Here is a 24,290-nt window from a genome sequence, read left to right as displayed (position 1 = left end):
TTAAGGTTAGTTTTATGAACTAACTTACTATCAAGGTTGCTATTAATAGTTATCAGAGCTGAACTCTGTGTCAGCTATTAGGAATGACTGATAGAGCTCTTTGTAAGGTGATTATGAAATTCATATGAAGTTAGTTTTAAAATGTTGTATTAATTAAATTTTGTTAGGTTTGGTGTTTAAAATAAGTACATTTTATTCCCCAAATGTATTATACATTGATCAATTTAGCATTATTAAATTGCTAATTTGCTAACCCTTCTGCAACCAAATATCTATAATGCAAATAATTTGCATTATTTACAAATTGTCATTTTTTTCATTCTACAAAATCAGTTTAAAATGTTGGTAAACAGGGCTTAAAAATCAGGCATGGAGAAATAAAGCAAATATCATCTGATTCTAATTTAATGTCGAGAAAATTCTGTAAAGGATAAGTTTGTACTGTAACAACAGAAGTTAATAGTTTTGTGCAATTAATATTTTACATAAATTAGCGTTTAATTTAAGACAAACACCGACTCAAAAATATTTCAACAATGGATCAAATAACGCGTGAAATTTTTATTCCAAACGGTAGTGTTACATTAAAAGAATGTTCAGTACATTAACCAATATCAAGTAAAATCATACACCTAAGCATTTAATAGAGACAAATTTATCTAACATTCAATTGAAAGTAAAGCAGCCCGTAAAAATTATCCATATAGGTAAACAAAAAATCGCTACGGCTATGAAACCAATATCGCTCAAATTACAACGATAATCTGTAAAACAAATAAATAAAAGTAACGATCAATGACACCGGTGAATTAACAGCAAATACTGTAGGCCATTAGGAATTAAGTTTGTTGTGTTAAGGTTATTGCAGTTATTATTCTAACCTAAAACTAAAAAAAATGTTAAAATAATAAAGGAAAAATCTCAAAAACTCCCAACGATTAACGAATTATATTTTTTGGCAGTATTACTTGCGCCTTGCAACTGCTTGGTTGTTATCATTGAGTTCCTAACCTATGCTGTACCTTATACTTAAAATTAGAATTTTTACCAAAATGGCGACAAAATTCACCATGAATTTTCTGATATAATGAAATAAAAACCATTATATTATACTGTCGTAACTATACACTTAAAAGATAATTCTAACATCAAAACACAGACATAACAAGAAAATTACAGTTTGACAGAACGATATCTATTAGAAAGAATCTTGGGAAATTACCCATAAACTCACAAGAACGACCCAACATTCACTGCGGCCAGCTAATAGGCGTGGTCTAAAATACAGTGCTGTCAGTGGGAACGACGTATCAAAAGGTATAGCTACTAATAACGGATTACATTTTTTTCAAGTGATTTTTAAAATTTCAAAAATTCAAAGTTGACAAAAAAATACTAATTAAAACTCTTAACATTATCTAACATAACTGTAATGCTGGCTACTGATGTTCAACATCATTCAAAAATGACATACAAAAATATAATCTTTTATATCTGTTGATTAATTAATCCAAATGAAATCTGTCAACCGAGAAATAATTGTAAAAATATTTTTACTCTGATTACACATATCGATAATCAGATATAAATAACAAGTAATGAAAAGACGAGCATACTAATTGCTGTACATAATTCCTAGTTGGAACAAAATTATAATGCATTAATTAAGTACTAATATAAGTAATATTTTACCATCCTTTAATTCTATAATTTGTACCGATACAAATTTTTACCAACAATTATATATTTAAGACTACCGATACTACTTTCGTAGATAAATATGTTTCATGTTTTAAACCAGTTCATACCAACGTAATTGTCGTTTTTGACAATTTTGTAATTTTTGTCATCTATAAAACGGTTAAATTAGTGTATGTATATATTAATATTAATTATGATCATGAGATTGTAGATCTTAAAATTTAATAATTGTAGAGGGAAATTTCAATTTCAGAGAGCCAATATTTTTTTATGCGTTTTTGTTTATTTGTTAGTAAAAAGATTGTTTTCGGGGTTAATCACCTTGCCGGTTGTGTGAGGTGCTCGTTAGAATTGTTAAACCGTATTTTTTGTTAGAGTAATATTTTTGGGTTCTGGTACTTTTGTTTGACTGTTAAATGACCTGGATTAATTTCTTGTAAAATTAGTCGGTAAAGTATTTTAGGTTAGATTTTTTTTTTATCTTTAGTTAATGTCAAGGCTAGAATAATTAGTAACATTGTTTGGTTACGTTTTTATTTATGTTTGCTTGAAGTTTGTATTAAGTACTGCCCGTTGTACGTTTTATCATATTAAGAAATAATTTTATGCCTTCCAGTATAACAGAAAAGGAAGTGCAGAAATTTGTTCCCACCTGATTCAAGATAGGTAAAGTTCCTATAATTTTCTTGTTGCAGGAGACTAATACCTGTTGCAAGAAAAATTAAAATAAATAGCCTCAAGTTTTATTTTTCATTATATGTTTATAAAAGATTTTAATAAGTTGGAAATTTATGACAAACATTAGGTGAATTTTATAATATTTATGCTATCTATACCCATCAATATGTATATTTTAAATTGAAGCAATATTTTTTATTGTATGAAATTTATATAATGTGATTTGAGTGTTGAGAAATGTGGTTTGTTCTATGATTTTACAAAATTGTATTCTGTGTACAATGCCAAACAAGCTCAACAAAATAGTTCGGTTATCTGTTTTGTTTGAAAAGTTTTTCTCCTTCACTTATAAATCATCTTCAAATATTGAAAATTTCTCTGGCTGCTTAATTGAGAAGAAATTATAGTCTGAGTTTTCTAAATTGAAATAATTTTTTGCCTCCAGAATTAATTTGTAGTTATTAATATTCAAATCGATTGCAAAGGGTAAAATTATATTCATTGTTGTTTTAACCTTTTCATTTTAAATAAACTAAACAGCTTATGGCTGATTAAAAATTATTTTTTTTTTAGTTGCTGGTTAAAGAAAGCATAACAAAAAGAATGGTTATCATACTACCTGTTATTGAATTATAATTAATAGACAGCTCACTTAAAAGAATAATAAAGAATTATTTGAATTTAATCAAAGGTGGTTAGGCAGTTTCTTTTGAGTTTTCACAAGAAAACTATTGTCTGACTGTTAGTATAGTTTAGTTAGTTGTCGGTAATTAGACTTGATGATTTAAGCTCTTTATCCTTTATAATTAATAATATTCATAATTTTTATGAAGTCATGTTATAAAGTATAAGTTAATTTTTTAAACTAATGTATAAAATAAAATAATTTAATTTTTTTGTTATAAGATACAAATTTAGTAGCCAACTATCAAACAGGTTGTTCTTTAATCAAGCATAGTTATTTATGCTGTGTGTAAATGTTTATTACCATTAAAGTGAACCCTAATTACAAATTAATTTAAACTTGAAGCTAACAGTAAATATTTAATGGCAAGTGCATCAAGAAATGTTACTAAAATTAAAGCTTTGATATCTGACATTCACCAATGAGAAAATTTCTCCCCTTATTGATATAATCTTGACAAAAAAATTGTTCTTTAGATTACAATAATTGCTACTTTTGGTTGATATACTTGAAACACAATTGAAATAAACCATAGAGTGTGTTAATATGTTTTTCTTTATTAACATTCACCTGCATGGCAACTGGGAAGTGACGTTATGTTGTCAAATTTGTATTTGATGACATAGTTGTTGCTGATTTCAATAGATCATATGAATACTGTGATGCATTAAACAATTTAATACATGAGTAGATTTATTACACTGATTAAATAGTTTTGAAACACTGTTACTTACACAATAAAACCCTTGCTGGAAGTTCTTTTAAAATTGCTTGTTTAAAAGGTAACAAAATTATCTATAAAATACAACATTTTTATGTTTTGCTAATAACCTGCTGCTTAATGTTTTTGGCTATTGGTAAACACAGTCATCCTCTAATTACTATTTTTTTTTGTTATTTTTAATAAAGCATTATCACAATTAATTAACCTTTCATCTAGAAGTCCTGGGTTCAAATCCTGGTCAGGCATGACATTTTTCATGTACTACAAATTTCCATTCTCATAGGACAAAATGACGTAACTAGTCAATGTTCATCATCCCCTCCCCAAAAAAAAGTAATAATTATATTTAATTTATAAATTAATAATATATCTTTAATAAAAATAAACTTATATTTAAATATATGATTCTTTAATAATCAGTGAATTTCAAGCCTCCTCTGTCAGTACTGTAAATCATAGCTTTTATTGAGTAAAAGCTATGCTTCCCACAGATTAATGTGGGAAATCATGAAAGTATTAATTTTCATACTGCCAAACACTTTAATAGTATATAGTACAAAAAAGTCAGAAAAAGTTTTTACTGAATACTAGTAAACCATGCTTTTTAATTCTGTATTATAGTTATTAGCATGTGCCTTATATAACTAAACCAGTTAAACAGTGTTCTACTGTAATTATGATGGCAGAAAAGACTTAGGGAAGAAAATTTAATTTTGACGTTAGAATGATAGAAAATTTAGAAATTTTATTATAAGAATATACAAATGAAAATAATTACAGGTAAATGTGGTGGACAGAATGTTAAGAAAAAACGTTCAGCAATAAATTATGGTTGTTATGGAAGAGTATTGTTATATGTGGAAGCTGACAGGAGTCAGGAATGTATAAATGGATTTTGTAGAACAAAAAAAAGATGAAGTGTAATAGGAAGAAAAAGAATTTTTGACAGTGATTTCCAAGGACGCTATAAGATCAAAATTATTTCTGTAAATTAAAATTTAATTAAAAAATTTATAATCTAGTTTTATTAATTAGAAGTATTTATTAATTAGTATTTAGCTGTAGGGATTGAGATATGTCATGATCTACACCCAGTTAATCTTAATTACGTTTAATAATTTTGGGCAAAATATTGCAAATTAATACGTAAAATTTGTGAAAGTGAAAAAGTTCTTACGAATTTAATGAAAAATATATTAATGAACTTATAAAATTAGTTATTCATTTATTTTATTTACTTCACAGTTCATGAACCAAATTTACCAAATATATATATATATATATATAATTGGTAGACTTTAAAAGTTCTTGGAATTAGTTTATTTTTCAAAAACTTGTATGAAAACATTTTAAAAATTATCTCTTTCAAAGTAGCTTGCTTCAGCAGCTACACACTTGTGTCAATATTTTTAAAGCTGGAAAAATTTCTGGAACTCATTTTGAGATAACATCTTCAACTGCTTTATTGCATTGGCCATAATGTCATCAGGGATGCTTTAATGTTTGGAGGATGCGTTGGCAACTTGCGACTGATATCCAAACTATGATGCTATTTCCATTTCTATGAAAGTTTTCTTTTAGCACGTCAAACAGTATTTACAGCATGCCTTATATTTTCTTCATTCATTGAGATAGACAAGCACCTACTAAAATTGTCTTCTTAATCACTAACACAACCATCAACAAAGAATTTTTGCCTATTTTAAACTGCTATTATCTTCATTGTAGATTTTCCATTTGCAACTTCAAGCAGCATTAATGACTCTGACCATGACCTTTCTAATCAAAACACAAAATTTAATATTTGTGTAATGGCATTTTAGCTGCTAATATAAAAACCAAAAAAGTTCTGTTATTATGATTGCTATTCTAAACTTTATAATAGCTATATTTTCTGAGATAAAGAAGATTCAGAAGGTATTATTAGTCAACAGTTTTATTTTATTTATATGTAAATTCTTAAAAATTAATTTTAAAAATGAATTGCTTTCTAAATTCTTAGGAATGTGCTTTCAGAGGAACTTATTAATGTTTTAAGCAGCTCTTTCATCAGTGTTTTGATAGGTCTGTTGTTGGGGGCCTGTCATAAAATGGTTAGGAATCTCATTTAGAATGGATTCTTAAAGTACATTTGATCTACCTTGTGTTTAATTTTTTTCTTTTCAGATAAAGAGGATTGTAAATTTCATATTCATTCAGTCTATTGAGTTTGTTGCTTTCATGTGCTGTATTTAATATTTGCATTTTGTGGTTAATATTAAAAATCATGCAACATATGTTCAAAGTTTAATATGACGTAATTTGTAAAGGTTGATTGTAATCCTTATACTTTAGCTGTCACTATATTCTGTGCTTCATTGTAGTTACTGTAGGTTTGCATATCAGATATCAGGGATGCAGAATTTGTTAATAAGTGTTGATTAGATTCATCAGTTGAGTTGCATTTTCTGTATGCTTTCAGAGTAAATTTTTGTCTACTTTGGATGTGGTGGGGTTCTAGAAATTTGGTTTTTACCTTTGCATTCTGTAGTGGGTTTATTGAGTGTGAGGGATATACGACAATATTTTATAATGTTTCTGTATAGGAGAATCTAAAATTTGTTGAACAAGCAAGGCAACATTTTCCTTACACATTGCACTATAAAAACATACAAGAACTGCACTCAAGCATAAAGTCAACCTTTGCTAATCATCTTACATAGAACATACTAGAGAATATACATGGAGAGATATTAATCATGGAATGCAAATTTTTCGTGTTAAAGGTATGTACTCATTATGATTAAACAGTATGAGCGTTACAAACATACCAAACTTAAAAAAAGAAATTATATTTAAATGAAAAATTACAGTAGGTCAAATATATTATTTGAACACATTAGTAGGTTTCCTAACTGCTTTACCAGCACTACCAAGTAGGATGATTATGTTAGAGGGATCTGGAAGCATATTTCAGTATGTATGGAGACTTTTTTCCATTTCATTTTACTTATCCTGCATCATTTGTAAATTTTAGATCATTTCATACGGGACATGTCTGCAGAAAAAGTTTCTTCAGAGCCACGAGAATCCACAACTGAAGGAGCTAGAGACATAGAACCATGGGAAGATGCAAGAAATTTTGTTGCAGTTAATATGGTGCTAAGTGAAAATGAATCGAATGCAGAGGTAATCATATTATTTTAGATTTGATTTATGTTTTATAATATTTATTATCTTAATAAACAAATATTAATCTGTTAGAAATTTGTGAGATTATTTCTACAAGGTTTGATCAGGAAGTTAGTGCACATTTTGTTTATTTGAAAGAATCCTGTAATCACCTTTGTTTATGTTTTATACTTCCAAAATAGTGAAAGTAGTAGAAAAAACACTCTTGTTTTCTGTTTTTTTCTCTTTTTGAAAAATTACAGTCGCTAGTGAATATTATGATGTAGGTAGTGGTGGTAACTGTATTATGGTGTTTTTGGCCAGAATTTCCAATATTAGCCGGTGCATTATTGTGGTGCAAATCTGAAAATTATCCTTCTATAAATCTGGCCTTATTTCACACACTGCATGACAGAAATGCCCAAACAGTATGCTTTATTGATTTTGGGATCTTGTGATAAATTCATGGAACATAATTCCACAATAATTGAATGTTATAGTAAGACTGTTTAAAATTATTGAAATTTATTAATAGATACACTTTCAGATCAATGGAATTATTCTTCCTGTATAGCCATTCCAATCTTTTTTCCCTTCCCCTTTCTAGAAACACTCTTGAGTATTACCTCTGAACCTCTCACAACCTCATTGCATGAAGACAACCCCCACACAGTCGAGCACTCAGCTGCGAGCCTGTCTGGCCTGGCACCCACTGCGTTGAATTCCCTGTTGAGCTTCCTCCAAGGCATGTAATCTGTCACTCACTTACTTAATGTAGTCCTCTATAGCCTTCCATTCAAGGGGTCTTCTCATCATAATATTCTGATTTTCTTCTGGAGAATCGCCAAGAGATGCTTTGGGCTTCCAGCATCTCTTGGCGTTCATTCTCAAGTCGTGTACAACTGAAATAAACATGTGTCTCCTTCTCAGCACACGTGGGACAAAGGTCTGAACGGTCCAAACAGAATCTGTACAAGTAAGCTCTATAGCCTCCATGGCCCACCAGGAACTGCGTTAAAGAGTAATCCAGCGAGCCATGAGTCCTTCAGTACCAGCTTCTAATATCTCTGACAATACGGTGCATTTACCGCCCTTTTGTCCCCTCGTCCCACCTGCTTAGCCAGATTTCCTAACAACTCATCTTCAATATTAGCAGAAATTCTACTGTTATCAGCAGGAGATAAGAGATCCCAATGCCCAGAGTCTCTTCCTTTGCTCACTCAGCAGGTCTATAGGTAAAAGGCCAGCCAAAACTTCGTCCACTTCAGCACCATACACAATTCACCACCATTCTCACAATTCAGCATCATACAACATTGTGGCATATACAACTCCTGCCAGCAGTCTTCTCCGCAACTGGTTTAGGCCATCACAGTTGGGTAGGAGACTGACAACCAACCTCATTCGCTTTGGCAGGCGCCTCGATGGTCTTTGTTTCAAACTGAAGCCTCATGTTGACCCAGACCCCAAGGTATTTAATCGCAGGTTTTGACCCATCTTCTCTCTAAGGTGAGTCTCAGCTTCAGGCTTCTCTTGGCAACAAAAATTGCCAACATCTCTGTTTTATCAGAGGCAAGCATGATGCACATCCCCGCCATCCATTCTTTGATGGCTTGATAAGCATCACATATCTTAACGGTATCCTCATGAACTGTGTCAACCTCCACCGCCGAACCGAGGTCATCCGCATCACCCCTGGTGGAAGGGGGATGCATAAGACCCCGTTATTTGACAACACTCAGAGGATTGGTCTGAGGACCGACCCCTGCAGTACTCCTCTGTATAGATTATGTTCAGTTGTTCCATCTTCCTGGCAGCAAACAAGCCTATACCCAGTTAGATATAACTTGATCATCTGTCAAAGGTACAGTGGAATTCCGCACCCACTAGTGCCCCCATTATTCCAACTGGCTGGAGCCTCAGACCTTTGCAAACAGTTGTCACGCTTGTGGCCCTCTTCACCACAATGAGCACACACCAAAGCAAACTTGGAAAATTGAGCCCTGTGACCGTATATACAGCACTTGAAACATCTTTGGATGTCCACGTGCTCTTTTACATGGCAGGACCCTAAATCAATAAATAGTCTGCCCACAGATGTAAATCTTTGAAAGAGACCAGAACTTACCTCAAAGACTGTGATATTTCTGGGTATCACACCTACTTGTTTTAAAGACCAATCTGCAGTCCCGCTGGAAAGCGGCTTTATCCAAATCAGTGATCTGCTCCCTAATGAGGGGCAAGATTTTTGTCGGTCAGGTTACGGTCAATATCATAGACTATAATATGGGGCTTTTGCGTTCTTTTCGGGTCTATTTTCACATTCAATCGCTTAACCACTGCAGATTCTCTAATTGCCTGAATGGTCTCCTTACCATCTGCTACCACAACTAATCCCTTGCTAGTCTCTTTAATGTTCCTAATTTTAAGACCTTTCCGGTCACCCAGAAGGGAGCCTGGAGGTCTTCAGCTGACTGCTGGACACAGTCAAGCCCTCCACCCTTTCAACAAACACAACTTCAGGTTTCTTAGAGGACTGGCTGGTTCCATGTCGGCCCTTAATCACCTCAGCATACCTACGCGGTTGCATCGGGGCTGGGGCCAGTTTCTCAGCTACAGTTACTTCAGGCTGTGAGGCAAGATTTTCATACCCCTTGATGAGAGCTGTGAAAGCCGCTCAGAAAATTTCAAGTCAGGGCAATAATCTTTTCTTGGTAGCAGCACTAGTACTCTTGGGGTTTGCTAAATAGAAAGACAAGCCACCTAGTTCTACCAAAACATCACAGGCCAAAGGAGCAGAACTGCCAGGCCTGCCCCTGGCTTGCAAAACTCTTCAATAAGTGGGTTCATACCCTCCCAGGTGGTCATCCCTATATCTACCTCTGAACTATTGTTGTCAGGACCACTGTTCGAGGAGGTCAAAAGATAAGGCTCCGGCCCCCTCATCCAGCTAGGCTTCTTACTTACCTCTCTAACATCTGTCATAGTCAGAGATGCCCTGACCTAACAGTATACGAACAGCACAAAATGCTCGCTGTATTCTTTCTACTTAGATGTTGGGCACAAGCCCACAAGCATGACGACTACCCACAGCGATCCACGAGCAGCTGGAGACTCTCCTGTCACTTTTGGCGCCTCTTCACCGCTACTGGATCAAGTGTGAGAAATCAAAGATCAACACACAGTTACAGATTACAGCCTTCACTCTAAAATAGCACAATCAGGACTAGGGTAAGGGCCCCTTTGCTCGTAACAGAGACTTGCAACCAGGAGTTGTTGCCATTCTTTTCACCACGATTAGGCGGATGCTTGAACAAATCGTGTGCCAAATTCTCTGAATCCCTGCAAAAAGGGTATGAATCGTCTAAACAGTAAGAGCACAAAATCGTTGTAACAGTTCTCAGACAGCAAGATTGTGAAACTGGGGAAGGTACACACTCGACCACCAGCTCAAAAATAGCACTGAAAAAGACTTTATACAACGCATCCTTTGTTTGTGAAAAGTGACCAGAGGTTAGTCTTTCAGCAGCCGTGAACTCCATATCAATTTCCTTTATACTTCTTTTAACATTTTTATCCATGTTTTTCCCGAGTTCTTTGGCTAGCTTTTCAAGCCACCGGACCTTCATCTCCATGTCAAGGGGCAAGCAGGTCAAATGTTACAGCACCAGTGGCAACCGGGATGGGCAGACTGTCTTGAAGTCATAGGCCCAGGGGCGATTTCCAGTTCTTCTGCCAGCTTCCCTTCCATTATTATGGAGGGACCAGTAAGATAAACAAGAATAAATTAAATATCAATACTGAAGCTAGAGTAGTCAAGCTACTAACCATGCTATCGCTTAAACCAATAATGCCAGTAAATAATATAAAATTATAATCAGTACTGAGAAATAATATTCTATTTAATATTATCTCTTGAGATAAGATGACATAATATTATTATTATTACGTATTGTCCATTAACTAATAAAAATGAAAATGCTATCGATAGATATCAAAACCTTCAGTCATGAATGAACATAGCCTCTATTGCCAGAGGCAATAAAGCTGATCTTGTAAAAGGTAGAATAGAAAGAAAGTCCGGTAAGTCAACTACCGAGCGAATGCTTGCTCATTTGTCTCAAAGCTCTCAGAGGTGAAGGACAAGCGATTTCGTAAACTTCTGTTTTATCTCTTGTACAAGTTGCAATGCACCGCTCACTGGAACAAAGATACGCAATCAAGTTTTTGTGAAACTTGGCAAGTCTACAGATGGCACAAGACATTTTTGGAAGGCCATGAAGAGGTCGAAGATGAAGCTCATGCTGGACACCTGTCAACCTCCTCAAAAGATAAAAACATGACTCGTGTGGAACTTTTGCAAACAAATCGTCAAATGAGTGTTTGTTTAATGGCCGACATGTTAAATATTTCAAAAACTATCATCCACAAGTTTGTTACCAAGGATTTGCACATGAGAAAAGTGTGTGCAAAGCTTGTCTCAAGAATTTTGACCGACAACCAAAGATCTTGCCAAGTGGAAATTTGTCGAGATGTTTTGGAAATGTGTGAAAATGATCCTCATTTTTTGGGCAGTGTTATCATGGGTGATGAAATGTGGATATTCCAATACCCCGAAATGAAGAGGCAAAGTGCTAAGTGGCACACCTTGGCATCCCATCGCCCCAAGAAGGCTTGAATGAGCAAACCAAAGATCAAGACCATGCTCATTGTGTTTATTGACATCAGAGGGACAATATTTTGAAGAATTTTAATGTACTCATATTATTTATTATTATTCTTATTATTATGTAAATAAATGGTTTTTTCATACTTGTAGACTTGATGACATGATTTTCGGACAGACCTTGAACATCCACAATTAATCTCCTCTAATAAGAAGTTGGAGCAATTTTATATCATTAGGTACTGATTAATCATTTCCTCAACAGATTCTTGATGATGAAATTTTTAATTAAAACTTAATAATTTTGAAACAAATTTAGCTGCTACTTATCTCATGCCAGAAAAAAGAGTGAATTTTTTGTCATAATCATAATCTTTTTTTGTCAAATCATGTGATATATAGCCTTCAGTACCATCCATCAACCCTAATGGTAATACAACAGTTAACTATGATTTGTCCTATACTTTTTATTGGTTATTGATGTGCTTGGTCTTGCTCTTTCATCATCTTTAATTAATGATCATATTGGAAGCATTTGTTTGTTCCATTTATAAGTTGCTCATTTCTGCATAGTAAGTTCCAAAAGCCTTTTGAATCATTTCATTAGAGCACTTAATGTCTTCTTTTTTTTACACAAAATTTTATGTAAATTTGATCATTTCTTATAAGGTATTTCATAGTCCTTTCCTGATACTCATGGTTTCCATATCTAAAAACTGCATATTTTGGAAGACTTTAACAGACTGTATATTTATGCAGTATGAGTTTTTAATATGACCGAATACTGTAGTGTAATCATAGTTGATGTTTGTTATTACATATTACATATATATATATATTTGTTTGTGTGTATATGTATGTATACGTTATTAGATATTAATATATTATTAATTTAACTTTTTTTATGTAATTTGTAATCAGGAGTCAGCACTAAGGGGGTGTTAAAAGGACTGATATCTGTTCAGTGAGTTATAGCTTGTATAATTTTTTTTTTAGTATTTTTATACTAATGTTTATTCCAATCAATAAATAAATTCACATCATACATTTTTAAATTATTTTTAATCTTATATTTAAATAAAAAAATAAATATATTCATAACCAAATAAAACAATGCACAAATATTTAGCTAACTTATTTTTACCACTCTTATATTAACTCACTCTTGGACTATGTATGTGAGATTCATGGTAAGGAACGTTTCAGTTGAATTTTGAAGCACTTCCACTTATCTATTCACTCTGAGATTTTGCATACAGGTTTGCTCCTGATGACAACACAATTTAGTAAAATTATAAACTCGCTAAGGTGCCCCTAAGTTGCTAAGTGAAATAATGCCCCTTGAACTTATGCAACCTCATTTACATGGATATTTTCTTAGTGAAAGAAATTTTAAGTGAGATATATATTAGGTTATAAAGTTGCTACTAGAAATTCTGTACAGTAACAACCGAAGTTTTGGGAAAATGTAGTACTTTTTAACCAGATCCAAATTTTCAGACGAAAATCATAAATATCTCAAAAACAGTCTATCCTAGCACTCTGAAAAATCTTTTCAACCCAGTGATCCAGTGACCCATTACCCATTAATTTCCAACATTCGGAAATTAATGAGGGAGTGCAATGGGGTGCCACTGTAATATCTCGGCAACCGTTCGTCCGATTTTCACGATTCAAATGGCTTATGTATCAGTAGGTTGAGCACTAACTGTTTAACGCATCGGGTACACTCTTGATCAATCAAATCTTGGTTATCTGGAAATTAAATCATTTAGCCCCATGTTTTGATTGCACTCCCCTATCGTATAATATACTAATCCGATATTTCACTAAATGTGCTTAAACCTGTGCGCTAGTGTAGTTGTAAAGTATAAACTTATGAAGACTAAAAAGTAGAAAATAAAAAATATGTAAAAAAAAAGATTTTTAAAACACCACTCTTAAATTAAACAAGCTAAAAAGTAAAAATTAATTTTACAACAGTATCTCAGAATGGATTTGACAACACGCTTTGAGGGTGATATGTAAAATTATGTGAAAGTCATAGATTCAAATTAAAAATTTGATGTTTTTGCCAATTTTTTCATGTGTGGTTAAAAAGTTGAGTGCAAACGTGAGCACCTCATTCCTTTACAAGGAGAAATGAGTTTTTTCCGATGCTATTTCACCAGTAATTCATTAAACTGTTCTTTTTGAGACTTCTGTGGTAAACAAAGCACGTTCTACAACCTTTTTTGGGATCAATAACAAACATTCCAACTGCAGCTCCTCCTGCCATGTAATTAAAAACATTGTGTGTAAATTCTTTCCCTTGGCGGTGAATGCCTTTTCCATTTAAATTAGGCAGATATGCAAAATAATAAAATCAATTCACTACAATATGAATAGAGCCAATAAAACTTTAGTTATTTAATGCGAATAAATTCTTTTAAAACTTCACTTAAGACTTCCAACTACTTTCAAGAATTGAAACTCAAAGAATGTTATAATCGGACAATAACCTTATACTCTTTGGATACACACAATTAACTGGACAAGTTTTAACTGCAAATACAGTATAAATTAGAATGGAATCATTTACAAAAACAAGTTATTCTCTGAATGAATCAGGAACTGTTTGTATAAATAAAGATTGAATTTTTAGAATGACACATCATTTGATTATTATTTATACAAACCTGAATAAAGAAATTTTTCTTACTTATAACTCATACCCTAGGCTAGCGTACGGTTGTTCGCCATTCCCAGAACAAAGGACGAAGAGCATAGCATAAACAGTATTTTATGCAATTATAAAACTAAATAAATACATTTAGGCCTAAACACTAATCAGTAATAGTCAATTAGTCTGCATAACATATTTATTTCAGTGTCTAATAAAGAAATAAATTATTAATTTAATAATATATAAACTCAGGATTAAATAAGTAACTAATAAATATAAGATGTAAATTTGCTCATTGATTGGAATAAACAATAGTGTCATACTGTCTTTAATCGAGTAGTATTGTAAACCTGTACTCATTAGGCAACAAGATGTACGGTATGCTGTTCATCAGTTCTGTGCCAATTTGACTTGGACAAGCAATACCTCTGTTACACAAGCATTACGTTTATTATCCCTTTAGAAAATACTTTTCAAATTTATTTATTTTATACACATTAATTGGTTGTTTAATTTATTTATACTAACTTTTCTCCCCTTGAAATTATTTGCAAAATCCATTTCTAGTGTATAAATTGACCATAACATATGAAATCAGAGGGAGATTGTAGCCCTGTTTAGAATTTCAACAAAACATTCAATATACATGTTGCTGAAACTTTTGTAGGGTTTAATGTCCTGTTAAACTTTTTTTGTAAAATTGAATGAAATAAAAAAAAACTGTATAATTTTTTTGAATTTTTTTACTTACTATTTGATTAATTTCATCCTTCTATAGAAATAAAACATTGCATTGTAATACGATTTTTATAAGTATAAATTTAACCAAAGTGTTGATTAATATAACAATATTTATTTTTTTTTCGCAAAATATTACTTTTTGTTGAAAGATTTAATTTTTATTCTGAAAAGGAATTTGTGAAATAAAAAGTATGGTTAGTGAATGATGAAGTCACATTTTTAAGTACCGACACATATAATCTCAAAGGAAAAATCAAGTTACCTCCTTACAAATTCTAAATTTGACTTTATGTCAGAACAAATTTTTTTTTATTAAGTTCTTATTTCCTTATTGGTTTATTTTATTTTAGGAAGAAGATAAAGAATCAAGAAATGTTGTGCAGAATCTGGTAGTATCACAGACTAATCCTGAACCACCCCAAAGAACTGAGAATAATGAAGAAAGTGGAAGAGGAAATTATAACTCATGGAGTGATCCAAGATACTTTGTTGCAACTCGGATGGATCCAAGTGCAAAATACATTAGTGTAAGTTGTTGCTATGTAGGTATGATTTAAGTCAAGAGTTGTAAGGTTGAAATCCTAGTAAAGGCAGTTACTTTTAAACAGACAGATTTGAATACTAAATCGTGTATACCGGTGTTCTTTGGTGGTTGGGTTTTAATTAACCACACATCTCAGGAACGGTTGACCTGAGACTGTACAAGACTACACTTCATTTACACTTATATATATCATCCTCAAAATCCTCTAAAGTAATACCTTACAGAGGTTCCACAGGCTAAACAGAAAAAGAAAGCAGGTATGTTGCTTGTTGGTGTAACTTAATCTGGTTAGACAGAATGAATGCAAGCTGTGTACATTATCAGATACATTTGTTTTTAATGTAAAGTTAGTCGTGTGTAAAGATGTCTGTTGTAAAAATTGTTTCAATATTTCATTGCAATTTTTGTAAAATAAGGATTCAAATATACATAAAAATAACTGGTTTTGATTATTTAATTTATCATACATTGTGACTCCTTTTTTCTGAAGAAAGAAACAGACTTTAAAAGCATATATATTTATATATCATTTCCTTAATCTTAATTCTGAAATAATTTAGTACTGTTTGGTGACTTCACTGTAATAAAACATAGTGTTCGTTTTAAGATGGGAAGCCATTTCATTTGTATGTTAGTATAAATTTTCTGTTCAGTATTGCTATGTTACACTCAATGTGATTGAAATAATTTGACTTAATTCGTTTACAGAAAAACATTTTAAATATGTAAAGCAATCCAAATATACATAGTTAAAATAATTAATCTTAACTTAGTTTGTTTAACATGCAATCCATGTATTATGATAACATATTAAGACAACCACATGCAGTGTTCATTCTCATTTTAATTAAATAAGAAGTATAGGGATTACTTTTACAAGGAATAGTAGAAATCTGTGAGCGAGACAGACTATTTTAAGTACATATGTATATATATATATATATATATATTAGACACACACACACACACACACACACACACACACACATATACAAGGTATGTTTTTAGGTAAGGTTTGTTTTGAAATAAAAACAAAACTGAAAAGTATGAACAAACTTTATTAATTTTGCATAAAAACCTACACTTATTTACTACTTTTCTACATATCTTGCCTTCAGCTTCAACACAGTGAATAGTGAAGTCACTTATTAAGTACTGAAGCATATAATCACAAAGGAAAAACCAAGTTATGTCCTTATGAATTCTAAATTTGACTTTATATCAAAGCAATTTTTTGATAGCGTTTCACTAGCTTCTTCATTCCTTTGTCAAGAAATTTTGATGCTAGTGACTAAAAACCACACAGTAACTACATTTTTCAATTCATCATCGTTGTTAAATTTTTTTGATGTAAGCCACTGTTTTAAGGTGAAGAAAAACATAATAATTGCTCGGAACTAAGCCAAGGAACCATAGAACCGATGACTGAAGATTTTCTAACAAGATTTTTTCCAATTGTCTCCCTGTCTGATTTGCCATGTGTTGCTGAACATTGTCATAAAAAAAACAAAATCCCACAAGATAGCATCCCACTTTTTTTTTATAGCTCTTCTAAGATTTTTTTTAATTTTGCAATACGTAGACATTCACAGTAGTTCCATGATCAAAATTATACAAGCAAGGCACCTCTTTTGTCCCCAAAAAACAGTAGCCATAAGCTTCTTTACCAAATAGTCTTGTTTGAACTACTTCAGTCTAGGAGATGATGAATATTGCCATTACATTGACTTCTACTTTGTCTTGACATTTGAATAAGAATCTAAGTTTCATCTCCCATAACAATGTCATCTTCATTTCCATAATGTAACAAAAATTAGCACACTGCAGCAAAATGTTTCTCCTATGTCAGTTAACAATCTTTGGCACCCATCTGGCCCTTAATTTTTTAAAGCCCAATTTTTCAGTAAAAAACTCATAAATCGTAGATTAAGAAATATCAAAGATAATTGTGATACGGTGAAGCACCAGTTTTCTCAAAATGTTTCACTCAAATTGTCCATTATCAGCAACAGCCAGTTGCTATGTTCATCATGAACATTTCTTTCTCAAAATGAATGGCACCATTGTCTTTATCATCACTTTTAATATTTGGCCTATAAAACTCACAAATTTTCCTGTGAATTTTAACTGCAGAATCGTTTTTTGCCATCAAAAATCAGATTACTCTTTGTACTTAACACTTTATGGGATTATAAATTGTAGCATTCATTATAAAAGGATGAATATAAACAACTAACAACAAAACAGTTGTTGTTAAAAGCTGATTATTAATTGAAATAACTGAACTAGGCAAACGTCATCATGTTTTTAAAGTAAGCTATGTTGAATTTGACACCTATATATGTGAAATAAACAGATGGCGCTTGCTTACCTCAGTTATTTTATTTTAATCAATACTCAGCTGTTAATAACAATAATTTAGTCATTTGTTGTTAATTGTTTATGTTCATCCATTTATAATGAGTGCTACAATTCATTCATACATGTATGTATGTATCATTCAGGATATTTGATTTGAAAAGAGAGAAAAAATTCTGTTATTCTTTATTAGTTGATTAAAGATAGCCATAAAGGGAAACATATTATTGTGAAATATAATATTATTTTTTAGTTTTTTCTATCCTAAAATAACTTCTGTTCAAATAAGCACCTTTAACAAATATTATAAATCTCTCAAACAAGAATGTTGATGAAATACGGAAGTAGGATGGAAAGAAATGGTAAAAAATAGGTAATGCAAAATCAATATATTATGGGAAACAGTTCCTATAATCTTTATTTCTTTTGTGTTTTTGAAACGGGTAAATAATACACAGGTATTTTGAAACAAGAATATATAACTAAGGTAGATACACACTATAAAATTATGTTAAACAACTTTATATTTTTCACCTGTGCGTTTTTTTCTTTTTAGAAAAACTTAATCAAAAAAAGTAGGAAATAAATTCTGAAAATTAATGCAATGTGAGTAAAATTCAAAAATTACTATTTCTCTTCCTTTTTAACTTTCGTAATTTGCAGATCTTGTTTAATTTAAGCAGTTCAAGAAGAAATAACAAAGCTAGATGATGAATAATATTAACCATCTTGCAGTCCCATAAACTATCATGTTCCCTTGAAAAAAAAATTGAAAATCACTTTATTTGTCTTCTACAATAAATAATTTTTCTTTCATAATGGAAAAAAATTATAATTCATTTTGGTCCTTTTGCGTATTGTTTGCAATAACCATATATGTAATTTCATTTAAATTTTGTGTATCTCATACATTATGTTTTATATTACAGGAGAGCAGTATTATTGATTCATCTATCAAAAAGTCTTCAGTTGAAACTGTAAGAGAGCAAGAATCTTCAGGTATGAGCTTTCATTGTGACACATGTAAAGAGGTGTTTAAAGAAAAAGCATTGTATGATTCTCATGTGAAGATGCATTCTGAATTTAAACAGTTTACATGCAATCTTTGTGGTCTATCTGTGGAAAATATTGAAAAGCATATGGAATTGCACAGTCGGATTCCTGTTCATGTGTGTAAAGTTTGTAGCTCTGGTTTTAGCTCCATAGAAATGTTAGTCGCACATGTTCGAACTCATAGCAGTGATCGTCCATATAGCTGTCAGTTGTGTGACATGGCTTTCCAAAAAATTGAAACTTTGAGAGTTCATGTGAAGCAACATACTGACAATAAACCATTTGTTTGCTTGGTCTGTGGTTCTCTATTTGCCACAAGTTTAGAATTGAAAGCGCATGCATTCAGTGCCAAACATTTTGATAATACATCTGCATATATTTGTGAGTCATGTGGAAAATCATTTTCAGAAAAAGATCCGTACATTTCTCATTTACGTGACCACCAAAACGATAAACCATACAAGTGTGACATGTGTGATGCATGTTTTGGTCGTAAACGTTATTTAACTAAACACATGCGAACTCATGCTGGTAAAAGAAAATTTGATTGTACAATTTGTAACAGCTCTTTTAATTATGTTACACAATTCAATATTCATATGGAAACACATACAAGTGACAGACCCTATGTTTGTGATACTTGCAATGAATCATTCAGTGAACAAGGTCATTTAAATGATCATATAGAAATGCATAGGAAAAAGGAAAGGTCAACATTTAGATGTCCAGTTTGTACACTGCCATTTATACAGAAAGTAGCATTTGATAGACATATCCGAAAACATTTTCAAGAAGAAGAAGAGAGAATTAGAAGTGCATCATTATGGAATTGAAATATTTTATTCTTGCCGTTCTATTGCTGATAGAAATTAAATTCATTACAAATAACTGAAGTACTGTCTGTTTTTAATGAGAAAGTATATTTAAATTTAGTATTAAGATTTTCATAGAAATCGTAACGAGAAAATAGTTAAAAATTTTAAGAAATATATAATCTTTTATCAGTGGTATTTTTTTTAGCCAGTATATCAGTTGCTGGGTACCAAACTATGAACATTTTAAAAATATTTTTAATTTTTCTAAAAAAAAGATAGATTTCAGAATTCCTTAAGCAAGTAGATAAAACATTACTGTTAGGTGATATGTTAGATCTTATTGTGTTGCTATTATTTAAATAACTTTTTTATCTGTACATATAAATCCTTTGACTTGGGCTTGTCATTAAACCTCTCTTTATCATCAAAAACCTTTGAATGGTGAATATGAATATTATTTAGTTAAGATCTTTTTACAATATATTTTGTAGATATTGTATTGTTCACAACATATTTTGTAAATATTGTCTTAAAATGTTGTTAAATGCATAGCAGCATTTTTAATATTAAAATATATTTTAAGAAATTAAAAAGCTCAATTTAATTTCATTTGTACTATTAAAAATAGTGATAATCACCAGGCATCATCATAATTATTTACATTTAAGTAGTTGAGCAATTTTTTGTATACAGTAAATGAATGTTTGTGTTTTCTTTTATTCATGTAATCACTGTAAATGTCATTTTTTCATAAATCAGTGCTGTGTTAGTTTCATTAATAAGTAACAATGGCATAAAAAAATTTTATTTGGAAAATTCCGCTTAATTTCAAAAGGAATAAACACAAGTAAAATTGATATCGATAATCATGTTCTTTCATTATATTTTTTATTAGAACTCATTCATAAATTCTCTATTGAATTAGCCAACATCTCTGGGTAGGCCTGCTATATTTAAGTAGACAATACTGTGTAGTAGTTTACAAATTAGATTTCAATTTGTATTTAGTGCTTTATGACTTGGTTTTTATTTTGACACATAACACTTACAGTGTATAATTAATTTAATGTATAAATTAATGTATAATTAATTTAATTACAGTCCAGAAAAAATTTTTTTGTGCTTTATATACTTGTATTTATAACAGTTGTTTTAAGTGTTATAATGTTATAAATTTTTAGATAGAAACATTTACTTGAATTAAATACACAGTTTATGTGTACCATCTTAATGTAATTTAATAATTAATAACACATGAAAATGTTTTTTAATTGCCACAGCAATTATTAAAAATTATTAAAATCTTTTATGTTATATTCAGGAATTTATTGAAAAACTGTTGTCAGGTTAATCAAGGTACTTTATAAAGCAATGGCAATTATTATCCATCTATTTGATCCATTCATGTTTATTTCTAGTTCAATTTAATATAACAACCTGTCAATTTATTACCTATAAATCACTCATAATGTTATTTTTCTTTCATCATATTTAAATTACTGTTCCAGTTGACTAAATTATTTTTCAATAATGATTATCAAATAAACAGAAGAATTACATTTATTTACTGTCAGATGATTCCAATCAACATTATTCTTTTTGAATGTCACATTGTGACTGTTTAATTGACTCCTAACAGTAAAATTAAGTTAGCAGTGCAAGGTGATAATGTTAATAAAAAAATTTCTCTTTTACGTTTTATAAATTTTATATTTTTTACACTTTTAGATTAATCACCTTTTCAGTAAACCCTAACCTCAATATATTCCTTAAATTCTAGAAGTCCTTTAGTTTTTAAACTTCTTGTATACATTTTTTCTCGTGATATGGTGGTCACAGGTTCTGCTTTCCTACTGTGATATTTTGCATTTTCAATGAAAATTATTGAACTTTATGGGCAAGTAGGCAGCAGCTGTTCTTCAAGTCACTTTTTATATTGTCCATTTTATTTTCTTATCTGCTTTTTTTTTAGAAAATATGAGTTTTTTCATCCTCTAATACCTTTTTCACTTGTAAAATGGTTATTTTACTTACATTTTCATTCATGAATAACCCACATAATATTTGCAACAACAAAAAAATGAAATTAACTTATTAAAAAATCTAATTTAATGTAGTAATAAGATGTGGTGTTATTACATTATTACCTAACAAAGAAAAGATTAGTATCACTAAACCTTAAAGAAGAAAACTTATCTCTTTATTAAGAAATCTTGAAACTTGATTCAAAATAGATTGATATTATTTCTGTATTAATATGCTTTGGAAAGCAGAAATGTATGATTAGAAAAGGGGAACCATGAATTTAGATTTGTTAATGCTATTTGTATTTATTAGTAAACATACAAATAAGAGAAACTATTAGGTATCATAAATACCTAATCTTAATCTTCTACAGGATCATAAAAATTGGAAGAAAGGATTTATTTAAAATTCTCAGTGATGTGAGGGATCTGCAACTCATATAACATGATAATGAAATATAAGCTTATGTTAACATAATAATGCAAGCTTAGATTTTCTTTTATAAATGTTAGGAATGAAAAAAAGTCATTTAAAATTAACAAAAATGTAAAAATATTTTGGAAGTGATTGCTGTTTCAAGATTATAATCACTATGCATGTATATATACATAAGTATGTTATGTAACAACAAAATATTGTAATTTTAACCATACATGTATACCTCATTTCTTAGTGCAGACATTGTCAACCAGTAGAAGTTGCCTATTAAACTAATCCTTGTAAGATATCTATTGAATAAAATTTTTTCCTCTACTTATAGCTTTATGTATTATCGGCTGTCTGTATAAAGTAGCAAAATGTAAACTTAGAGGCTAAAAATGTAATTATTAAAATAACCTGTTTTATTAACATCTGTACTACTTTCTGGACTGTATACAAACACACTGTTTACACATAGACAGACTGTGGTGGACCATGTCACGTATACAGTCTGTATATACATATGCATATTCAACAGATACATGAATTCAGTATATGGTGCACTTTTTTAACAGTTTTGTTAATCACATTTACTTCTTTAGTATATTATTTTAATAGAATAATTTTAGTGTAAGTTACCGGTGTATAAAATATAGAAAAATAAGTACTTAATGGGTTAACCCATTTTTTAAATTATATTTTAGTGGATTTAGTGTTGTTTGTGTACTGCACCTATTCAATCATTCTTATTTCTTTTTAAAATAAATTATCTAAATTTTATCACTCAAAAATCTTTGATATTCATAAACTATATGTAACAGCTTAAACTAAATTTAGATGGTTATTGTTTATTTTACTCCATCCTTTACTGTACTCTTTTATTTAACTTGCTTTGTGCGCTGCGTCACACGGTGAGATGGTCAGAATTTTGTTTGCAGTATTTTAAACTACTTACAGATGAGACAGAAAAGTAAACGTTTGCACATATGCTTGCTTTTTATGAAAATGCATTGTGATAACTCAAAATTCCATAAAAAATCTATTTTCATAAAAAATTTGTTGTTTGCAAGTAACAGAAATTCAGACAGCCACACATGTGTACAAAAGACTTCGGCGCAGTGCCAGTCAGTTGTATGCAAGTGTTAACAGTTGTCCATATATAACCCATCGGTTATATATAGACAGCTGTTAACTAGTGTCAGTGAATCACTGCTCTTAGATTTATGCACAAATGTGTTTGAGTCGGTTATTCATTTTGCTACATCATTTTATTTCAGAAGTTCATCTACAATTGTATAAAATTGTATAGAGTTATATAATCATTTTTACAATATGTTTAAATGTGGTAAATTAACAAAGCTCCATGAGATTGTGTACTAGAAGTTTCATAATGAATACACTGAAAAATTAAAAATTGTCTAATAAAAATTAATATCACTATTAAGTGATACTTAAATAATTTCTTTTATTCTAATTGAGGCTAAAATGTATAAAATGGAAAAAGAATTTTTAAAATACGTTTTTATTTAACTAATAAAAAAATTATGAAACAAGGAATGAAATTTCACTATTTATAAATTATTGAATTAACTATAAATTGTTTGGAAAAATTTTCCAGTGCAAATTTATTTAAAGATGCACTAAAAAAAGAAAAATAATTTCACTTCCATATTAAATCAAGAAAATAAATGTTTATAATAACTCTGATTAATTTCAAATTACATTTTATATTGATAATGATGATCTATCAGTTGTACTGATGTTGATCAATCAGTAATTGTACTGATTGATCTAATCAATCGTAGTGATGTACTTTTATGTGAACATTTATTCACTACATCTTGCAGCTGTATTTAATTATAATAATGTGTATGAAAATTTATTAACAAAATTAAAGATAAATACATTCAGTAATTATAACAAAGTAAAAACCAAAGCGATATTTTTGAAACATCAACATAAAATACAAGTTAATGATAAAAATTACAAGTATTATTTATGTTCTTTCTGGAAGCAAGAAAGTACATTCGGGCACTGAAGGTGTTGATATGTTGTTTTCTTTGAA

The 24,290-nt window shown here is 30.5% G+C and overlaps 2 protein-coding genes across 9 annotated transcripts in view; one reads left to right on the top strand and one right to left on the bottom strand.

The window, feature by feature from the left end:
- Positions 1–1,273, bottom strand: part of LOC142320582 (uncharacterized) — a 39,941-nt gene extending 38,668 nt beyond the window's left edge. Inside the window, exon 1 of one of the 5 annotated variants that reach the window (XM_075358539.1) lies at positions 1,223–1,273. The gene's annotated coding sequence lies outside the window, so the exon portion shown is untranslated. Of the gene's footprint in view, positions 1–1,048; positions 1,198–1,222 lie in introns of those variants that run through there. The other 4 variants (XM_075358541.1, XM_075358542.1, XM_075358540.1 and 1 more) reach the window with 4 other exon arrangements.
- Positions 1,274–2,003: 730 nt separating this feature from the next.
- On the top strand, positions 2,004–23,873 carry LOC142320581 (uncharacterized). Of its 4 annotated transcripts, none has more exons than XM_075358534.1 (5): positions 2,004–2,150; positions 4,569–4,774; positions 6,805–6,956; positions 15,361–15,537; positions 18,842–23,873. In XM_075358534.1, the coding sequence occupies exons 3-5, from the start codon at positions 6,822–6,824 to the stop codon at positions 19,796–19,798; spliced, it is 1,269 nt and encodes a 422-aa protein (XP_075214649.1). In that variant the 5' UTR covers positions 2,004–2,150; positions 4,569–4,774; positions 6,805–6,821; the 3' UTR covers positions 19,799–23,873. The 4 variants fall into 4 exon arrangements, with proteins under 4 accessions (XP_075214649.1, XP_075214652.1, XP_075214650.1 ...); XM_075358537.1 differs by having other exon boundaries at positions 2,004–2,164; XM_075358535.1 differs by lacking the exon at positions 4,569–4,774 and having other exon boundaries at positions 2,004–2,164.
- The last annotated feature ends 417 nt before the right edge of the window (positions 23,874–24,290 follow it).

This window comes from Lycorma delicatula, chromosome 2, assembly GCF_047948215.1.
Source record: "Lycorma delicatula isolate Av1 chromosome 2, ASM4794821v1, whole genome shotgun sequence".
In the NCBI taxonomy this organism is placed as follows: Eukaryota; Metazoa; Arthropoda; class Insecta; order Hemiptera; family Fulgoridae; genus Lycorma; species Lycorma delicatula.
Note: the sequence above shows the minus strand (reverse complement) of the source record. Positions and strands in the feature narration are given on the sequence as shown.

What these genes read in the sequence shown, in the direction of transcription:
- LOC142320581 (XM_075358534.1), top strand. Translation starts at nt 6,822, where the DNA reads ATGTCTGCAGAAAAAGTTTCTTCAGAGCCACGAGAATCCACAACTGAA. An exon ending in AAAATGAATCGAATGCAGAG is followed by an intron (nt 6,957 to 15,360) that starts GTAATCATATTA and finishes ATTTTATTTTAG; the next exon opens with GAAGAAGATAAAGAATCAAG. An exon ending in CAAGTGCAAAATACATTAGT is followed by an intron (nt 15,538 to 18,841) that starts GTAAGTTGTTGC and finishes TTTATATTACAG; the next exon opens with GAGAGCAGTATTATTGATTC.